Source organism: Arachis duranensis, chromosome 3 (genome assembly GCF_000817695.3).
Source record: "Arachis duranensis cultivar V14167 chromosome 3, aradu.V14167.gnm2.J7QH, whole genome shotgun sequence".
In the NCBI taxonomy this organism is placed as follows: Eukaryota; Viridiplantae; Streptophyta; class Magnoliopsida; order Fabales; family Fabaceae; genus Arachis; species Arachis duranensis.
Window position 1 is genome coordinate 43,317,790 of NC_029774.3, and position 17,668 is coordinate 43,335,457.

Below are 17,668 nucleotides of genomic sequence, written 5' to 3' on the forward strand. Positions count from 1 at the left end.
GGATAAAATAATGAATGAAGATATAAGGGAGAGAGTTGGAGTAGCACCCATTGTGGAAAAGATGGTTGAATCGCGTCTCAGGTGGTTTGGACATGTGAGAAGAAGACCGATAGAACATCCAGTCAGGAGGGTGGATGAGATGGAAGATGGACAAAGGGCGAAAGGCAGAGGAAGACCTAAGAAGACCATCCATGAGGTGGTCAAACGAGATCTACATGTAAACGGTCTCTCTGTAGATATGGTACATGACAGAGTACAATAGTGTCGTTTGATTCATGTAGCCGACCCCACTTAGTGGGACAAGGCTTTGTTGTTGTTGTTGTTTATTTTCTGAATGGTAATAGAAATTGTCTTTTCAGGACCTAAGGAACTATGCTGTCTCCCAATTTTTTTTTTTATTATTAACAAGATTAGAGGTTTACTGAAAAAAAAAAAAAACACAGTAAACAAAACCCCATAAATGCTAGAGTTCCACATTGTTTACTCCCAATGGTCTTTCCCGTTTCCACCATTCCTTTCATTTCTGTCCCAGGATGCACCAATGCACCAATGACACCCAAAAGAAGGGGGCTGGGACTATATGTTTGAGATACAAGTTACAACTAGTGTGCTAAAACAAAATATTGAATTCAATTGTTTTTTCCATTCATTTGATCTACAATAATATTATATTAGTTTCTAAGAAAAACAATTATAAATTGTACTTTGTCATCTATCTTGGGCTCAAAATCTTCAACAAATCATATCAAAAGAAACTTGCAGATTGCAGAAGCATGAATTGATCTCGATATGTTTGATCCATTAATTTTACTAAGAAACCAGAAGTTGAGATAAAAATTAATTCAATGCTTTTCATTTGGACCATGTCTTTATGAACTGATAGATACATCATGCGAGAAAATCAGACACACAATTTCTTGACTATTATGATGGTTCTGTTCTGTCCATTCCTCTAATACACCAAAAAGATCAGAAAAAATAAAACAATATTTCACAAATAAAACACATCTAGATCATACCCCAAAACTTTAATTCAAAAGGCCTTGTCAATCATCAACTTTAGCTTCATTCAATAACTCCGATTTGCTTCGCCGATTGAATGACTTCTCTCTGATAGCGTCCAAGATTACTCCTCCCTCCATGTCATGGCCATAGTAACTTGCTCAGCCACACCAATTCTTGCAGGGCTCCCACATGGCGAAGACATACTCCAAACACTACTAAATTCACCATCGCCGCTCGAAAATTCACTACTACTATTAGTAGTACTAGTTTTTTCCATTGAGAGTGTTATTTTTCGTCTTGTTCTTCTTATAACTCTTTTCTCTTCACGCCTTGTTTTTGCTATTGAATTGAGCCTCTTTGCAAGAGTAGCCAAGTCAACAGGGGAAGACAATCTTATTGCAAATACAAATTCTGCATAAACGCAAGTAATTAATCATGCAAGTAGTTAATCACACTGATAGTAAAAATTCATACATCCAGAGAAGACAAATTCTGTAGTTACAAATCCATCCAACCGAAAACAAGTTCACGTAAAACTGCAACAAAAAGATAAACACCCAGAGAAGACGAGCTACCAAAGGGAACCCATGTACCAGAGGAGAAGAGAACCCATCAACAACAACACAAAGGCGAACAGAGAAGAGAATAGAAGAGAAGCTAAGAGGGGATTGAAGAGGAGACCATGAACTGAAGAACGACGCGAACACAATGGCTACAAAGACGAAGGTTCGACGGCGACTAACCTTGTTCGCGGTGGGTTTGACGACAACGAGGTTGTGGTGGTCCTGGCAGCGGCGACAAGGCATGGGATTCCGCGAGGGCTCTTCAATGATGGCGACAAGTTGCTCCTAGGTGCATTATAATTTATCATCAGGTTCCATGTATTGAGCAAGTCGGTCAATTTCAAAAGGATAATCATTTTCTCAAATGTGCCTAATCTTCCTAGTTTTATACACTGTTGCAAGCTGATTTTCTAGTCTTCTGATTCTTTCTTCAACCTGTACCATTATGTGCAAATCAGATGAATAACCATGGCCTTCATCTTCATTACCGGAATGGTTTACCTTCTCCGAAGACATCTCTTGTTCTCTGGTCCCATTTTCACCTGAGAAATCCTCCTCCATAGCCACCATTGAAGGTTCACTCTCACTGTCATCATCCAAAATAATCACAACTTTCTCCTTCTGTTGCAATGGCTCTCCTGCAGCTCCATAGTCTGCAGTAGAGGCTGCAGAGCTCGACAAATTCTTACCTTCTTCGTCACTTATTAGTTTCCCCGGATGGCGAGTCGTAGCACCACAATCCTCAGAGGAATTGGCAGCATTCAGAACCTTATGTGCTGGAACATCAGCATCACAGTTTCCCTCGGCTTCTTTTCTGTCATTTTTAGGTGCAAAACCTGGAGGAACATCAGGAATTTCAGCATCACTGGTTTTTCGTTTTGCTTTATTGAGTAGAGCAGCGATATTCGAAAATCCTGCACGTTTTTTGTGCTGTGCAATATGAATAGCAGGATCGAAATTGCACAACACTGAATTCTTCCACCACTCTGCATACCCTGAAGTAACATCTGCCTCAAACAACCGAGAAGGAAAGTACAATTTTCTTTCAGATATAGGCCTGCAATAATTTTCCCAAGCCATAGCTTCACTCTTATCTAATCTTTGCACACAAGCCGGTATATCTTGATCCAATCCAAACTGCAAAGCGACGCGATTCGGGAGGTACTGCTTTACTATGCTATCAGAACCAAACCCAACTAGCTCCGAAACTCTCAAACAACTAGCATAAGCTTCAAGCTCTTTAACCGAATCTGAATCTTTGCCTAATTGTATCCATTTCTCATGCTCAGGATAGAAAACTTTGTACTTACCACTAGCAAGTCTTGCATATGGCCTCCAAAGAAAATGATCCACGGATGAGTTCAATGCCGCTCTCACATTCTCCAATTTCGCAGGCTTAACCTCATGCCACCTTGTGACTATAGGTTCTCCACTTTTGATCACCTTCGGTTGCGGCGGTTGCAAGTTCTTGAATCTCTCCCACACCCAAACCTGAACCAAATGAAACGGTGATCGGAGGGTAACTTGTAATTTTACATCCTTCTCGACAACCTTGTTTTCTTTCACTCCAACAATTGCTTTCTTCAACAAGTCCAAATCCCTGTAAATACTCGCCAGAACCGCCGGCGCCAACGCAATCGAAACCCCTCTAGCTAGTTGAATGGCTATACGGAACACGCTCTTTGCTATCAAATCTCCATTAGGAAAAACAAAAGTTGATAACCAAGCAGCAAGAAACGCTTCATGTTCAATCTCCTTCCCACTATCCATGAAAACACCCATCCAAGCAGACATGGAAGCTTTATTCTGTTTGCTCCTTCCAGCTTCTTTTCTTCCGGAAATCAATTTCTCTTCAATATACTTCATTTCCTCGTCCTTACGAGCAGTAAAACCGGGGCCACCAATAACAGGGTAACCCCCCAAAACCATGACGTCCTCCAAGGTGATTGTAGCTTCACCCCATGGAAACACAAAAGTGTTGGTCTCAGGACACCATTTCTCAGCAACCCCAACATAAAGCTCCATTGATGAGTTTGTTTTGAGTATGTTACACTTTGTGCTCATTAGAGCATCAAGGATGCCAACTTTCTTCCACATTGAAGCATATTTTGGATAAAGGGTATCCAACCAATGAACCCATTTTTTTGGTGGGGAACGCCACCATAGGGTTTCAATTTTCATAGGCCAGTTCTTGGGTTCGAAAACTGGTGGAACAGCGGAGAAAGAAGATGAAAGAGCCTTAGAATTAGAATCCGAAACATGATGATCAGTGGATTTTGCATCCGAAGAAATGATGGGATTCAAAAAACGGGCATTTCTCAGAGTTGGTTTGCTATCACCAGCTGGTGAAACCATGAAGGCTTCTCTTACCACCATGATCCTCTGCAATGCTTCTTCTTCATCCATCATAGATATGACTCTGACTCTGACTGTGACTCAAGATTCAACTCAAATTAAGTGCTTTGTTTCTTCAGGTGTGTGAAAATGTCTATAATTTTGCCACCGAGGTATCTTGTGTTTCTGAAAATGGTGCTTGTTTTAACTTCTTCAGCACGCGGTGTGTGTGTGTGTGTAAGCAGGGTTGCAAAGAGAGTCGCTCTACTGAGAGGGAGAAATAACAAGAATGAAATTTACCTTTTATTTTTTTTTAACGAAAAAAGCAGTGTCCATTGGTATTCTTCAGTGTTCAGTCCCTTCGTATTCTTTTCTTTTCTTTTTTTCTTTTTTTTTTCTGTTTTTTCTTAGTTTCTTTTTTATATTTTAATTAATTTGTTATAAAAATCCATCTCAGGAAAATAAACAAAAACTCGGCCATGGTATTTATTATTACCAATTAGTAACCGTTCAATAAAGCACATGGCTATGTTGTTTTAACGATAATATTTAAAAAAATAAGTTAGAATTTGTCTTATTTAATATTTATTAATTATTATAATAATTATTATTTATTAATTATTATAATAATTAATAAATATTAAATAAGATAAATTTTAATTATTTTTAATTAATTTATTTTAATTATTAAATATTTTTATATTTTAAAAAATATTATTTGCTCATGAGAACAAATTAGAGTTTAGATATTAGTTTTATCATTGTTAAATTTAGCTGTAGATTGTAGATTTTATTTATGAGTCATGCATTTATTCTTTCTCTTCTTAATTTGATGTGTTTAAATGGATACGTATTTAAATGTATACTGGTACTAGCATTTTAGTATTCAATGAATTGAGAGGCTTCCTTCTCAAAGAAGCTTTCCTTAAAAAATCTCTCAATTTTGTCTTTTTCCAAGACTTTTTCCCAATTCAAACATGCAAGGGAAAATCGGAGGTCCATTTATAATTTTTTCATTTAAAATATATATTTTTTATTATTGCTTTTATCTTTTTCTTGAGAACATTTTTTTTGGAAGGATAATTTTGCCATTTTTTAATTTTAATATTAAAAGTTAGACGGTATTTTCTATCATTATTGACACCATATGTGTTATTTATAGGTGTAGACAATTGTTGATGACGACAAAAGACAAATCTAAATCTCCGATTCTAATACCATAAATTAGAGGATCAATTTTTCACAAATTCAGACCATCATATTTAAAATTTGACGAGACCATCAAATGACCAGTTTGAATTGAAGAAGATTGAACGGAGATTAAAGTAGTATCAAATCTGAGTCTTAGATTTGAACTTCTTTCAATCTAAAGAACAGGAACGAAACAATGAAGATCGAACAGTAAGGGGTCCACAAATCTGACCCTCAGATTTGTGCCTATCTCCGTGTGTCATACATACACCCGAAAAAAAGGATTGAGGACTAGAGCCACGCTCCTCTCTTTTTTTTCTCCTTGTTCATTTCTTTGAACATCATTTTTTTCATTCTCTGCGGCCTACTTTCATATACTTTACTGATCCAAAAAATTAATCACAATGACCAAAAGAGAATATTAAAAAAGTTGATCGTGCTAAATTTTATATTGTTAATTATCTTAGTTAAACTAATTATGTAAGTATTTTTTTAATTTTTTTGAATATAAATATAAAAATAATAATATTTGTGAGTTAATGTTATTTATAGTAAATAAATGATAATATTAACATTATGTAGATGATTGTTAGTTTTACATGCATATATATGTTTATAATGTTAGCTAATTTTTGTTATATTATATTTGTTATGATATAATTAGATTTATTTTATAGATTTATTGTATTTGTTAGTAGAATGCGTAATTGGAATTTAGTTTGTTGGTTAAAATTCTTGATAACAACTTATTTTGAATTTGTTGGTTGTTTTTATTTAGTATTAGTGCCATAATGAATTAGTTAAGCAATGTTAATAAATAAATTAATAGAGTTTAATTTGTAAATAATTTGATTAATTATTTTAAATTATATGCGAATATAAATTAGAATTTTTGGTTTAATGTATAAACTATACTTGTAATAGACTAAATAGTAATTTAAACTAATTATTGTCATAATCTAAATAATTAAGTTATTGGAGATAATTATTAATTAGATTCTGTGTTAAAATATAATTAATTATGGCCATTTTGTTTATGCATGTGTGTAGAGTGAAGACTCATTTATTAATTATATTTATAAATAGGTATTGTTATAAATAAGATGAATATATTCGTCTGGATATTGTTGATAAGAAACTTAGTTATAATGATAATTAGGTAAAAGTTGATTTAGTGAATAATTTATTACTTATGAATGCAAGTTTAGTAAGAGGTTAAATTAATTTTTGTTAACATTCAAGTTAATTTTAATTATAAGTGTTTTAACTTATATATAATTAATTAAGTAAGACAATTTCAGTTATTATTTGTCTATATTTTGTAAAGTATTTAACTTTAAAGTGTGTCAACATGAATCTACTGGATTCATATAATCTGGTTTTTAAATCTCTTGTGCGGGCAACTAGATTTTATCATGTATCTCAAGTTGGAGTGATTCATGGTCAGTTGGTTTTGGTAATAGCTCTAGTAGAAAGATAGCACCCAAATACATATACATTTCATCTTCCGGTGGGCGAGTGCGTCATTACGTGCAAAAATATGGCTATAATTCTAAATATTTCATTAAATGGTCTTTCCGTGACAAGAACAACCATGACTAGTCAGGAGGTCATAGAAACTAAATGCTTACATCAATTTGGAGTTGTACCTAGGACCAGTGATTGCAGAGAAAGTTATATCAAGATGACTTGGATTAGAAATGTGAAATACGGATTAATTTTGAAGGATTGAGTTGCCATGGAGAAGTATGTGAAATGCCGTATATAAGTTGTTGTTTGGGTCAATCTTGTTTATTGATAGGTCTGGGTCAATGGTGTACTGAAAATTTCTGCCATTGCTTCGTAACTTCTCTCACGTTCACAAAATCAGTTGGGGATCGGCATCCTTAGCAACTTGTACAGAGCAACTCACTTTGATTGTAAAGAAATTGACGGTCCACTAACATTATTGCGTATCTAGGCTTGGATTCGTATGCCATTTCTTGCCCTGATTCCTGGTGCCCCACGTCACTTTCCACTAGCAAACCGGTAATATGAAGTGTTATACACCATTGAATAACATTTTACTTTGTATTTCAATATCTAGATAGAAAGTTTAGCAACGAAAAAATGTGTAAACAGATGGCGTAATTGGGAGCGTGTTAATCGACCGTATAGATATCATACTATTACATATTTTAGGAGATTGTTAGATGAGGTTTGGGAAGGCCGGGTGTGTTCTAATCCATTGATATAGAAACATCTCAATGTACATGTATGTTGATGCCTTCGTATTATGTAGTGTTTAATTTTTTCTTTTTTTGTTTCTATTTAGTTTCTATGGGAAACTTATGGTATTGAAGATATCCGTAGTCATTCAGAAATTTGGAATGTTAGTGCACAAAACCCCACATTTCCTACAGCTGAACCAGCAAGTGTACTGGGTCATCCAAGTAATACCTGAGCGAGTTAGGGTCGATCCCACGAGGTTTGCGTCTTGAAGCAAGCTATGGTTATCTTGTAGATCTTAGTTAAGCAGATAGAATAGTTGGTTTGATTCGGAAGATGGAATTACAAGGTTTGATTATAAGAATAAGAAGATGGTTAAGGTTTGGAGATGCTTAGTCTTTCTGGATTAACTATGGTATTATTGTCTTCTTCAATTGTGAATGATTTCTTCTATGACAGGCTGTATGTGATCAACACCGTACAGCCGCGGTCGCCAATCTCCTCTGCTTTAGATCAAACGCCAGGTCAGTGGTCATCCAATCTGAATGGGGGTGAAGCTCCTGCAGTTCATTCTCTTTGGTGATCCTACTCAAAATGCCACAGACAAGGTCAAATCTTCCGGATCAGAGGATGTTGTGCCTTGGTTCTAGCCTCTACCACAGAGACCCTAATCTCCCTATACCTTGGCTGAACTGGTGTCTCGAGAAGTTCCCAACAAAGTCGTGGATTAGCCGTCTAAGAGATGTATAATCAAGCTAGCGATTCGATGCTTTCCAGTCACGTACACGGGTGGTTGTCAGGCACGTGGTCTTAGTATGAAGAATGGAGCTGATTGTCACGGATCATCCCATTCATCAAGTTGAAGAACGAATATACATCTTAGAATTGAATCAAATATGGATTGAAGAGAAATACTATACTTTTATTAATTCATAGAACTCAGCAGGGCTCCTCCCTTCAACCTAGGAGGTTTAGAAACTCATACTGATAGGAAACACAATGATAAACGAAAATATGGCATAAAGCTCTGTATGATTATGTAAAATATCCCTTAAATACTAAACTAGTGACTAAGGATTACATAAGAAGGGTAAAACAGTCTTTTAGTGCTAAAATATACTTCTGGAGTCCACTTGGTGAGTGTTTGGGATGAGCTTTGATGAGATCCACGTGCTATGAGGCCTTTAGGGTGATAAACGCTGGCTAGAGGGTCCTCTTTAGGCATTTGGACGCTGGTCTCCTCCTTTGGGCGCTGGACGCCTAGAATGGGGCAGGAAGTTGGCATTGGACGCCAGTTTTAGGCCTTCAATTTTGTAGCAAAGTATGAACTATTATAAATTGATGGAAAGCTCTGAAATTCAAATTTCCATAGCCATCGAGAAAGCTCCATTTGGACTTCTGTAGCTCCAGAAAAATTCTTTTGAGTGCAAGGAGGTCAGATCCGGACAACATCTGCAGTGCTTTCTCTGTCTCTGAATCAGACTTTTGCTCCAGCTCCTCAATTTCAGCCAGAAAATACCTGAAATTGTACAAAAACACAAAAACTCATAGTAGAATCCAAATATATGAATTTAATACTAAAACCTATGAAAATTTAATAAAACTTAAACAAAACATGCTAAAAACTATATGAAAATGATGCCAAAAAGCGTATAAAATATCCGCTCATCACAACACCAAACTTAAACTGTTGCTTGTCCCCAAGCAACTAAAAACACAGTAGGATAAAAAGAAGAGTAAGATACAATAAATCTTAGAGTTTCCAATGAAGCTCAGTTTCAATTAGATGAGCGGGACTTAGTAGCTTTTTGCTTCTGAATAGTTTTGGCATCTCATTATCCATTGAAACTCAGAAATGTTGGTTTCTCTAGGAACCTAGAATCCAGATGATATTAATGACTCTCCTAGTTTAGTTCTTTTTTATTCTTCAACACAACTTTTAGAGTTTTGGCCGTGACCTTAAGCACTTTGTTTTCCAGTATTACCACCGGATACATAAATGCCACAGACACTTTAACTGGGTGAACCCTTTCAAATTGTGATTCAGCTTTGCTAGAATCCCCAGATAGATGTGTCTAGAGTTCTTAAGCACACTCTTTTTGTTTTGGATCACGACTTTAACTGCTCAGTCTCAAGCTTTTCACTTGACACCTTCACACCACAAGCATGTGGTTAGGGACAACTTAGTTGAGCCGCTTAGGCCAGAATTTTGTTCCTTGTAAGCCCTCCTAACCATTGATGCTTAAAGCGTTGGATCCTTTTACCCTTGCCTTTTGGTTTAAAGGGTTATTGGCTTTTTGCTCTTGCCTTTTGGTTTAAAGAACTATTGGCTTTTTCTACTTTTTATTTCCCTTTTTTTCTTTTTTCGCTTGCATATATATTATTTTTTCTTTTGCAACATGCTTTTTCATTTTCTTTTTGCTGCTTTTTCTTACTTCAAGAATCAATTTTTGGATTTTTCAGATTACGAATGATACTTTTCCTTTTTCATCATTCTTTCAAGATCCAACATTCTTAATTTCAACTTCAAATATGCACTGTTTATTCATACATTCAGAAAACAAAAGCAATGCAACCACATCAAAATAATTGAACTATTCTTATTTTAAACTTGAAATTCATGTACCTCTCAATTCTTTTCAAATAAAATTTTCTTTTAAGAAATGTGAGATATATATGGAACATTTTGTAGCTTTAAGACATAGATGAAAATGATCATGTAATAAGAGCAAGAGAACAAATAGAAAAACAAAACAGAAAACAAAAAAATATCATAAGGAGAGGTGATTAAGAGAACGAACCCACCTTTAATGGTGGTGGCTAGTACTCCTCCTTGAGGATCCAATGTAGTTCTTGATCTCTTCAATGTCACTCCTTTGCCTTTGTTGTTCTTCACTCATAGCCCTTTAAGATTGGTGGAAGTCAAAAAGCAAAGCTTTTGCAACACCAAACTTAAGAGTTTTACTCGTCCTCAAGCAAAAATGAACAATGGGGAAGAATAGCATAGAATAAGGTGGGGGTAGGTGGAGATTCTGTGGGACCTACTGGTCCTGAGAGGCTAGGGCAATTGAATTCCCTGCCCTCCATATGGACGTTGAACGCCCAGCTCATGCTCCATAGCTGGCGTTCAACGCCAGCTAGCCTCCCATTTGTGGCGTTGAATGCCCAGGAGGAACCTCCTTCCTGGCGTTCAATGCCAGGTCTTCTACCTTTTTGGGCATTGAACGCCCAACCTGGATCCCTGGCTGGCGTTTAACACCAGCTTGTTGCTCCCCAGAGGGTATCAAACGCCCACTCTGGCTCCTTGTCTGGCGTTCAACGTGAGCAGGGTTTCTGTTCGGGGTGTTCTGTTTCCAACTCTGACTGTTTCTGTTTCTGTTCTAACTACTGCACATGATCACAAACATTAAAAAGCAAGAGAAAAATCTAAAAATAAACTTAAATGAAAATAAACAAAAGAAATAAGAACAAAAATACTCTACTCATGGTTGGGTTGCCTCCCAACAAGCACTTCTTTAATGTCATTAGCTTGACACTTGATTGCTGACTTTCTTCATCTTCTTCCAATTGGTTAATAGAAATGACTCCATGGGAGAAGAGGAGGAGATTAGGGCCCTCAGATTTGAATTCCTCCTAACAAGCTTTCTTTTAGTATGATGAGCTTGATTCTTCCTTCTTGTTAGGGTAGGGCTTGTATTGTTTCTCCATCCCCTATGCATTTTCCTCTTAGGACCTTCCTGCTTGGTGGGTGATGACTGCCCAACACCAAACTTAAGTTTGATGTTTGGCAAAAATATATGAGTTTTTACCAGGGGAGGAGGCTCCACTATTGTACTCTGCAGGGAAGTACCTCCTTTGTCAGGGGGTAGTGGAGGTTAAAGGACCTTGATAATCATGTAATCCTTCTGTAACCTTATCACTAATTCACCTCTCTTAGCATCAGAGGTGTTTCTTCTAGTAGATAGAGACCATTGTTCCCACAACTTCAGCAAAAGGAATATTGATTTGCATCTTTTCAGAGTCTTCCAAGGATTGTGAGCAGTGTTTGTCCTTGGTCTCCCTTTGGGGAATTTGAGGGTGTGATACTTCAGGTTTTCTTCTCACAAGAGGGGCGTGCAACAATGTGCTCCCAGCCTCTTCTTGAGTCTCTTCTTTATTTAGTTCCTCAACAATGTATACTATCTGAGGCTCAGCCTCCTTTGGTACTAATGAAGGCCAGACACTCTTCTCATATCTGTTCAGATAACCGCTGTCTAGTTTGACTCAATTGTGCCTCTATAGTTCTGTTAGAGGCTCGGGCTTCTTGCAGCATCTTTTCAATTTCAACATTTTTTGTGCAAGGGAGTGTAGCTGCTGAGTTAAAGACTCCTTCTGTTTTGGAGAGTTAGATTCAGTAGATATGGCCTTAACCTCTCCTTTCATAGAAGTTTCAGTAGATGAGTACAATGCTGATTAGTGACAACTGTCTCAATAAGCTTGTGAGCCTCTCCAATGGTCTTTCTCATATGTTTGGAACCACCAGCAGAGTGGTCCAGAGACATTTTAGCCATGTCTGAAAGTTCATAGTAGAAGATGTCTAACTGTACCCATTCTGAAAACATTGCAGTGGGACATTTTCTTAGCATTTTTCTATACCTCCCCCAGGCATCATGAAGAGATTCATTATCTCCTTGTTTGAAGCCTTGGATGTCCAGTCTCAGCTGGGTCAGTTTTCTTGGATGGAAGTATTGATTTAAAAACTTATCCACTAGCTGTTTCCAAGTTTTCAAGCTAGATCTGGGCTGGTTAACTAACCACCTCTTTGCTTGGTCCTTTACAACAAAAGGAAATAGCAATAGTCTATAGACATCTTGGTCTACTCCCTCATTGTGTATTGTGTCAGCAATTTTTAAGAAATCTGCCAAGAACTCGGTAGGTTCTTCCTATGAAAGCCCAGAATACTAGCAGTTTTGCTACACTAAAGTCATGAGTTGAGGGTTTAGTTCAAAGCTACTTGCTCTGATGTGGAGTATGTGATGAACGGATAATTTATACCCTTTTTGGCATTGTTTTTACATAGTTTTTGGTACATTTTAGTTAATTTTTATTATATTTTTATTATTTTTTATTCAAAAATCACATTTCTGGACTTTACTATGAGTTCTATGTTTTTTTGTAATTTTAGGTATTTTTTGGCAGAAATTGAGGGACCTGAGAAGAAATCTGATTCAGAGGTTGAGAAAGGACTGCAGATGCTGTTGGATTCTGACCCTCCTACACTCGAAATAGATTTTCTAGAGCTACAGAAACCCAATTGGAGCGCTCTTAATTGTGTTGGAAATTATACATCTTGGGCTTTCCAAGAATATATAATAGTCCATACTTTGCCCGAGATTTGATGGCCTAAACTGGCGTTCAAAGCCAGCCTAAAACTTTCTGGCGTAAAACGCCAGAAATGGCACTAAAACCGGCGTTTAACGCCCAAATTGGCACCCTGGGTGGCGTTTAACTCCAAGGATGGCCTAAGCACGAAAAAGCTTCAATACTCAGCCGAAGCACACACCAAGTGGGCCCCGAAAGTGGATTTCTGCACTTAGTTACTCAATTTCTGTAAACCTAAGTTACTAGTTTAGTATAAAAACTAATTTTAGAGATTTATTTTGTAACTCATGACAATTTTATTTTACATTGTATCTCTAACGGCATGAGTCTCTAAACCCCATTGGTGGGGGTGAGGAGCTCTGCTGTGTCTCAATTGATTAATGCAATTACTACTGTTTTCTATTCAATCACGCTTGATTCTATTCTAAGATACTCATTCGTACTTCAATCCGGAGAAGATGATGATCCGTGACACTCATCATTATTCTCACATTTATGAACGCGTGCCTGACAACCACTCCTGTTCTACATGAGCTCAACGTAGTCACTGGCGATAGCTTGAGTACGTATCTCTTGGGTCTCTGATTCATGGACCAAGTCTGTGAGATCAGAATCTTCGTGGTAGAGGCTAAAACCAATTGGCAGCATTCCTGGGATCCGGAAAGTCTAAACCTTGTCTGTGGTATTCCGATTTCCGAGTAGGATCTGGGAAGGGATGACTGTGACGAGCTTCAAACCTGCAAATGTTGGGCGCAGTGACAGTGTGCAAAAGGATAGAGAGATCCTATTCTAACGCTAGCGGGAACCAACAGATGATTAGCCGTGCGGTAGTTGTACATGGTATTTTTCATCCGAGACGAGAAATCCGACAGTTGATTAGCCGTACAGAGACCATGCCTGGTATTTTTCACTGAGAGGATCATACAGCCTGCCATGGAAGGAAGCCATGCGTGTTTGGAGAAGAAGACAGTAGGAAAGCAGAGATTCAGATGACAGAGCATTTCCGGAACCTCAACCTGTTCCTCATTACTGAATCACAAGTACCTTTTAATTCATGTTATTTACTTTTCATAACAAAATCATTTTTATTATTAATCTCCTGACTAAGATTTACAAGATAACCATAGCTTGCTTCAAGCCGACAATCTCCGTGGGATCGACCCTTACTCACGTAAGGTATTACTTGGACGACCCAGTGCACTTGCTGGTTAGTTGTACAAGTTGTGAAAAGTGTGATTTACAATTTCGTGCACCAAGTTTTTGGCACCGTTGTCGGGGATTGTTCGAGTTTGGACAACTGACGGTTTATCTTGTTGCTTAGATTAGGAAAAATTTATCTTTTTGGTTTAGAGTCACTAAAATTGAATCTTCTATTATTGTTTTTGGTTAAAATTTTAAAATCCTTATTTTTTTTCTAGATTTATTTTTTTCAAAAATTTTAATAAATTTTTAAAAACCAATAACCTCATAATTTAGTCTTCTGTTTGAGTTTAGTTTCATGTTTTAAGTTTGGTGTCAATTACATGTTTTTATTTTCCTTCAATTTTTCGAATTATATGTTCCTTGTTCTTTCTTGATCTTCAAGTTGTTCTTGTTTATTTTCCTTGTTTGATCTTTAGTTTTTCTTGTTTTGTGTTTTTCCTTATTTTTCTTGTGCATTTTCGAATTATTAGTGTCCAAAGTATAAAAATTTTTAAGTTTGGTGTCCTTTGTGTTTTTAATTCCTTAAAAATTTTCAAAAGTTTGTTCTTAGGGTTCATCTTGATCTTCAAAGTGTTATTGGTGTTCATCTTGACATTCAAAGCGTTCTTGTTTGTTTTCCTTGTTTTGATCTAAAAATTCTAAGTTTGGTGTCATTTTATTGTTTTTCTCTTTCCTCATTAAAGTCAAAAATATCTTTTCTCTTTAATTTTAATTGATTTTTTTTCAAAATTTACATTAAAAATTCAGATTTTTATTTTAAAAATTTTATCTTATCTTATCTTAGTTTTAAATCTAAAAAAAATCAAATCTTTTTCAAAATCTTATCTTATCTTATTTCAAATTCAAAATTCAAAATTCAAATTTCAAATTTAAATTTCAAAACTTTTTAATTTAAAAACTTATCTTCTCTTACCTAATTTATCTTATCTTTTCTAATCTCAATTCTTCAAATTATATCTTTTTCAAATCTTTTCTTTTATTTTTTTTTTCTTACAAGTATCTTTAATTTTAAGACATTTTTTTCAAAACTTCCTAACCACCTTCTCTCTCTTCATTTTTCGAAAATCCTTACCAAAAAATTTTCAAATCTTTTTAATTAATTAATTAAGTTAGTTTTCTAATTTCGTTTATTTCCTTTCTTTTTATTTTTATTTTATTTTATTTATTTATTATTTTCGAAATTTGCATCCTTTTATTTATTTACTTTATTTTCAATTTCGTTAAATTAAAAAAAAGAGGAATAAAATTTTTATTTACAATCCACATCATCTCCTTTTCTCCATCATGGACCTAAGTGGAAATGAACAGTCCATAAGGACTCTGGGGTCATATGCTAACCCCACTACTGCTGCATATAAGAGTAGTATCTGTATACCTCCCTATAAGAGCCAGCAACTTTGAGCTAAACCCTCAGCTTATTATCACGGTGCAGCAAAATTGCCAGTATTCCGGTCTTCCACTAGAAGAACCTACTGAGTTTCTGGCACAATTCTTACAAATTGCTGACACAGTACGTGATAAAGAAGTGGATCTGGATGTCTACAGATTATTACTATTTTCATTTGTTGTAAAAGATCAAGCTAAGAGGTGGTTAAATAACCAACCCACAGCAAGCATAAGAACATGGAAACAGTTATCAGACAAATTTCTGAATCAATATTTCCCTCCAAAAAGGATGACACAGCTAAGGCTGGATATCCAAGGCTTTAAACAAGAGGATAATGAATCTCTTTATAATGCCTGGGAGAGGTACAGAGGGATGCTAAGGAAATGCCCCTCTGAAATGTTTTCAGAGTGGGTGCAGTTAGACATCTTCTACTACGGGCTTACTGAAAAGGCCCAGACATCTCTAGACCACTCAGCTGGTGGATCTATACACATGAGAAAGACAATTGAAGAGGCTCAAGAACTCATTGATACAGTTGCTAGAAATCAGCATTTGTACCTAAGAAGTGAGTCTTCCATGAAAGAAGAGGCTAAAGTAGTATCCACTGAACCTAGTCCTCAAGAACAAGTTGCTGAAATCAATCAGCAATTGCTCATCATAACAAAATAGTTTGAAGAATTCAAAGAGATGCTCCAAGACACTAAAAATGCTAACAAGAATATGGAAGCACAATTGAATCAGACAAGACAGCAGCTATCTAAACAGATAACAGAAGAATGCCAAGCTGTTCAATTAAGGAGTGGGAAGACACTGAATGTATCAATCCAAGGCAGCAGAAAACCAAGAAAGGAACAACTGACAAAGGATAACCAAACCACTACCCAAAATCCCTCTAAGGATAGTAAGAGCCCAGAGAGGAATGATGCTGACATTCAAACGCCAGAGAAGGGTGGACAGTTGGCATTAAACGCCCAAGGGACGGCCAATTCTGGCGTCCAAACACCAGAAAAGGGTGGCAATCTGGCGTTAAATGCCACTAAGGGATCATATACCTGCAAGTGTTGATAACAACCCCCTTAAGCAGGCTTCTCCAACCACTTCTGTAGGAAATAAACCTACAGCAACTAAGGTTGAAGAATACAAAGCCAAGATGCCTTATTCTCAGAAACTCCGCCAAGCGGAATAGGATAAACAATTTGCCCTCTTTGCAGACTATCTAAGGACTCTTGAAATAAAGATTCTGTTTGCAGAGGCACTTGAGCAAATACCCTCTTATGCTAAGTTCATGAAAGAGATCTTAAGTCATATGAAGGATTGGAGAGAAACTGAAAAAGTTTTTCTCACTGAAGAATGCATTACAGTCATTCTGAAAAGCTTACCAGAGAAGCTTAGAGATCCGAAAGTTTTATGATACCATGCACATTAGAGGGTGCTTGTACCAAGACGGCTCTATATGATCTTGGGGCAAGTATCAACCTAATACCTGCATCTACTATCAGAAAGCTTGGTTTGACTGATGAAGTTAAACCAACCCGAATATGCCTCCAACTTGCTGATGGCTCCATTAAGATCTCATCAGGCATAATTGAGGACATGATCGTCAAGATTGGGCCATTTTCCTTTCCTATTGACTTTGTAGTGATGGAAATGGAGGAGCACAAGAGTGTAACTCCATTCTAGAAAGACCTTTCCTAGCAACTGGACGAACCCTCATTGACGTCCAAAAAGGGGAGATAACCCTGAGAGTCAATGAGGACGAGTTCAAGTTGAATGCTATCAAAGCAATACAGCATCCAGACACACCAAAAGACTGCCTGAGCACTGATATTATTGACTCCTTGGTGGAAGAGGTCAATATGACTGAGAGTCTCGAATCAGAGCTAGAGGACATTCTTAAAGATGTTCAGCCTGATCTGGAGGAACCAGAGAGAACAGAAGAACCTCTGAAAACTCCTTAGGAAGAGGATAAGCCTCCTAAACCCGAGCTCAAACCACTACTACCATCCCTGAAATATGCATTTCTGGGAGAAGATGACACTTTTTCCGTGATCATAAGCTCTGCTTTAGTGCCACAATAAGAGAAAGCACTAATTCAGGTGCTAAGGACACACAAGATAGCTCTTGGGTGGTCCATAAGTGATCTTAAGCGCATTAGCCCAACAAGATGCATGCACAAGATCCTATTGGAGGATGATGCTAAGCCAGTGGTTCAACCACAGAGGCGGCTAAATCCAGCCATGAAGGAGGTGGTGCAGAAAGAGGTCACTAAGTTACTAGAGGTTGGGATTATTTATCCTATTTCTGACAGCCCCTGGGTGAGCCCTGTCCAAGTTGTCCCTAAGAAGGGAGGCATGACAGTGGTTCATAATGAAAAGAATGAACTGGTTCCTACAAGAACAATTACAGGGTGGTGTAT

At 36.9% G+C, this 17,668-nt stretch overlaps 1 protein-coding gene across 1 annotated transcript; it reads right to left on the reverse strand.

The window, feature by feature from the left end:
• Positions 1-868: 868 nt before the first annotated feature.
• Positions 869-4,158, reverse strand: LOC107479053 (uncharacterized). The gene is made up of 2 exons (XM_016099197.3): positions 1,749-4,158; positions 869-1,416 (listed from the first exon to the last, which is right to left on the reverse strand). The coding sequence occupies exon 1, from the start codon at positions 3,975-3,977 to the stop codon at positions 1,929-1,931; it is 2,049 nt and encodes a 682-aa protein (XP_015954683.1). The 5' UTR covers positions 3,978-4,158; the 3' UTR covers positions 869-1,416; positions 1,749-1,928.
• Positions 4,159-17,668: the final 13,510 nt, after the last annotated feature.

Bases quoted from the DNA above. Each gene is read 5' to 3' on its own strand.
- LOC107479053 (XM_016099197.3), bottom strand. From the start codon at position 3,977: ATGATGGATGAAGAAGAAGCATTGCAGAGGATCATGGTGGTAAGAGAA.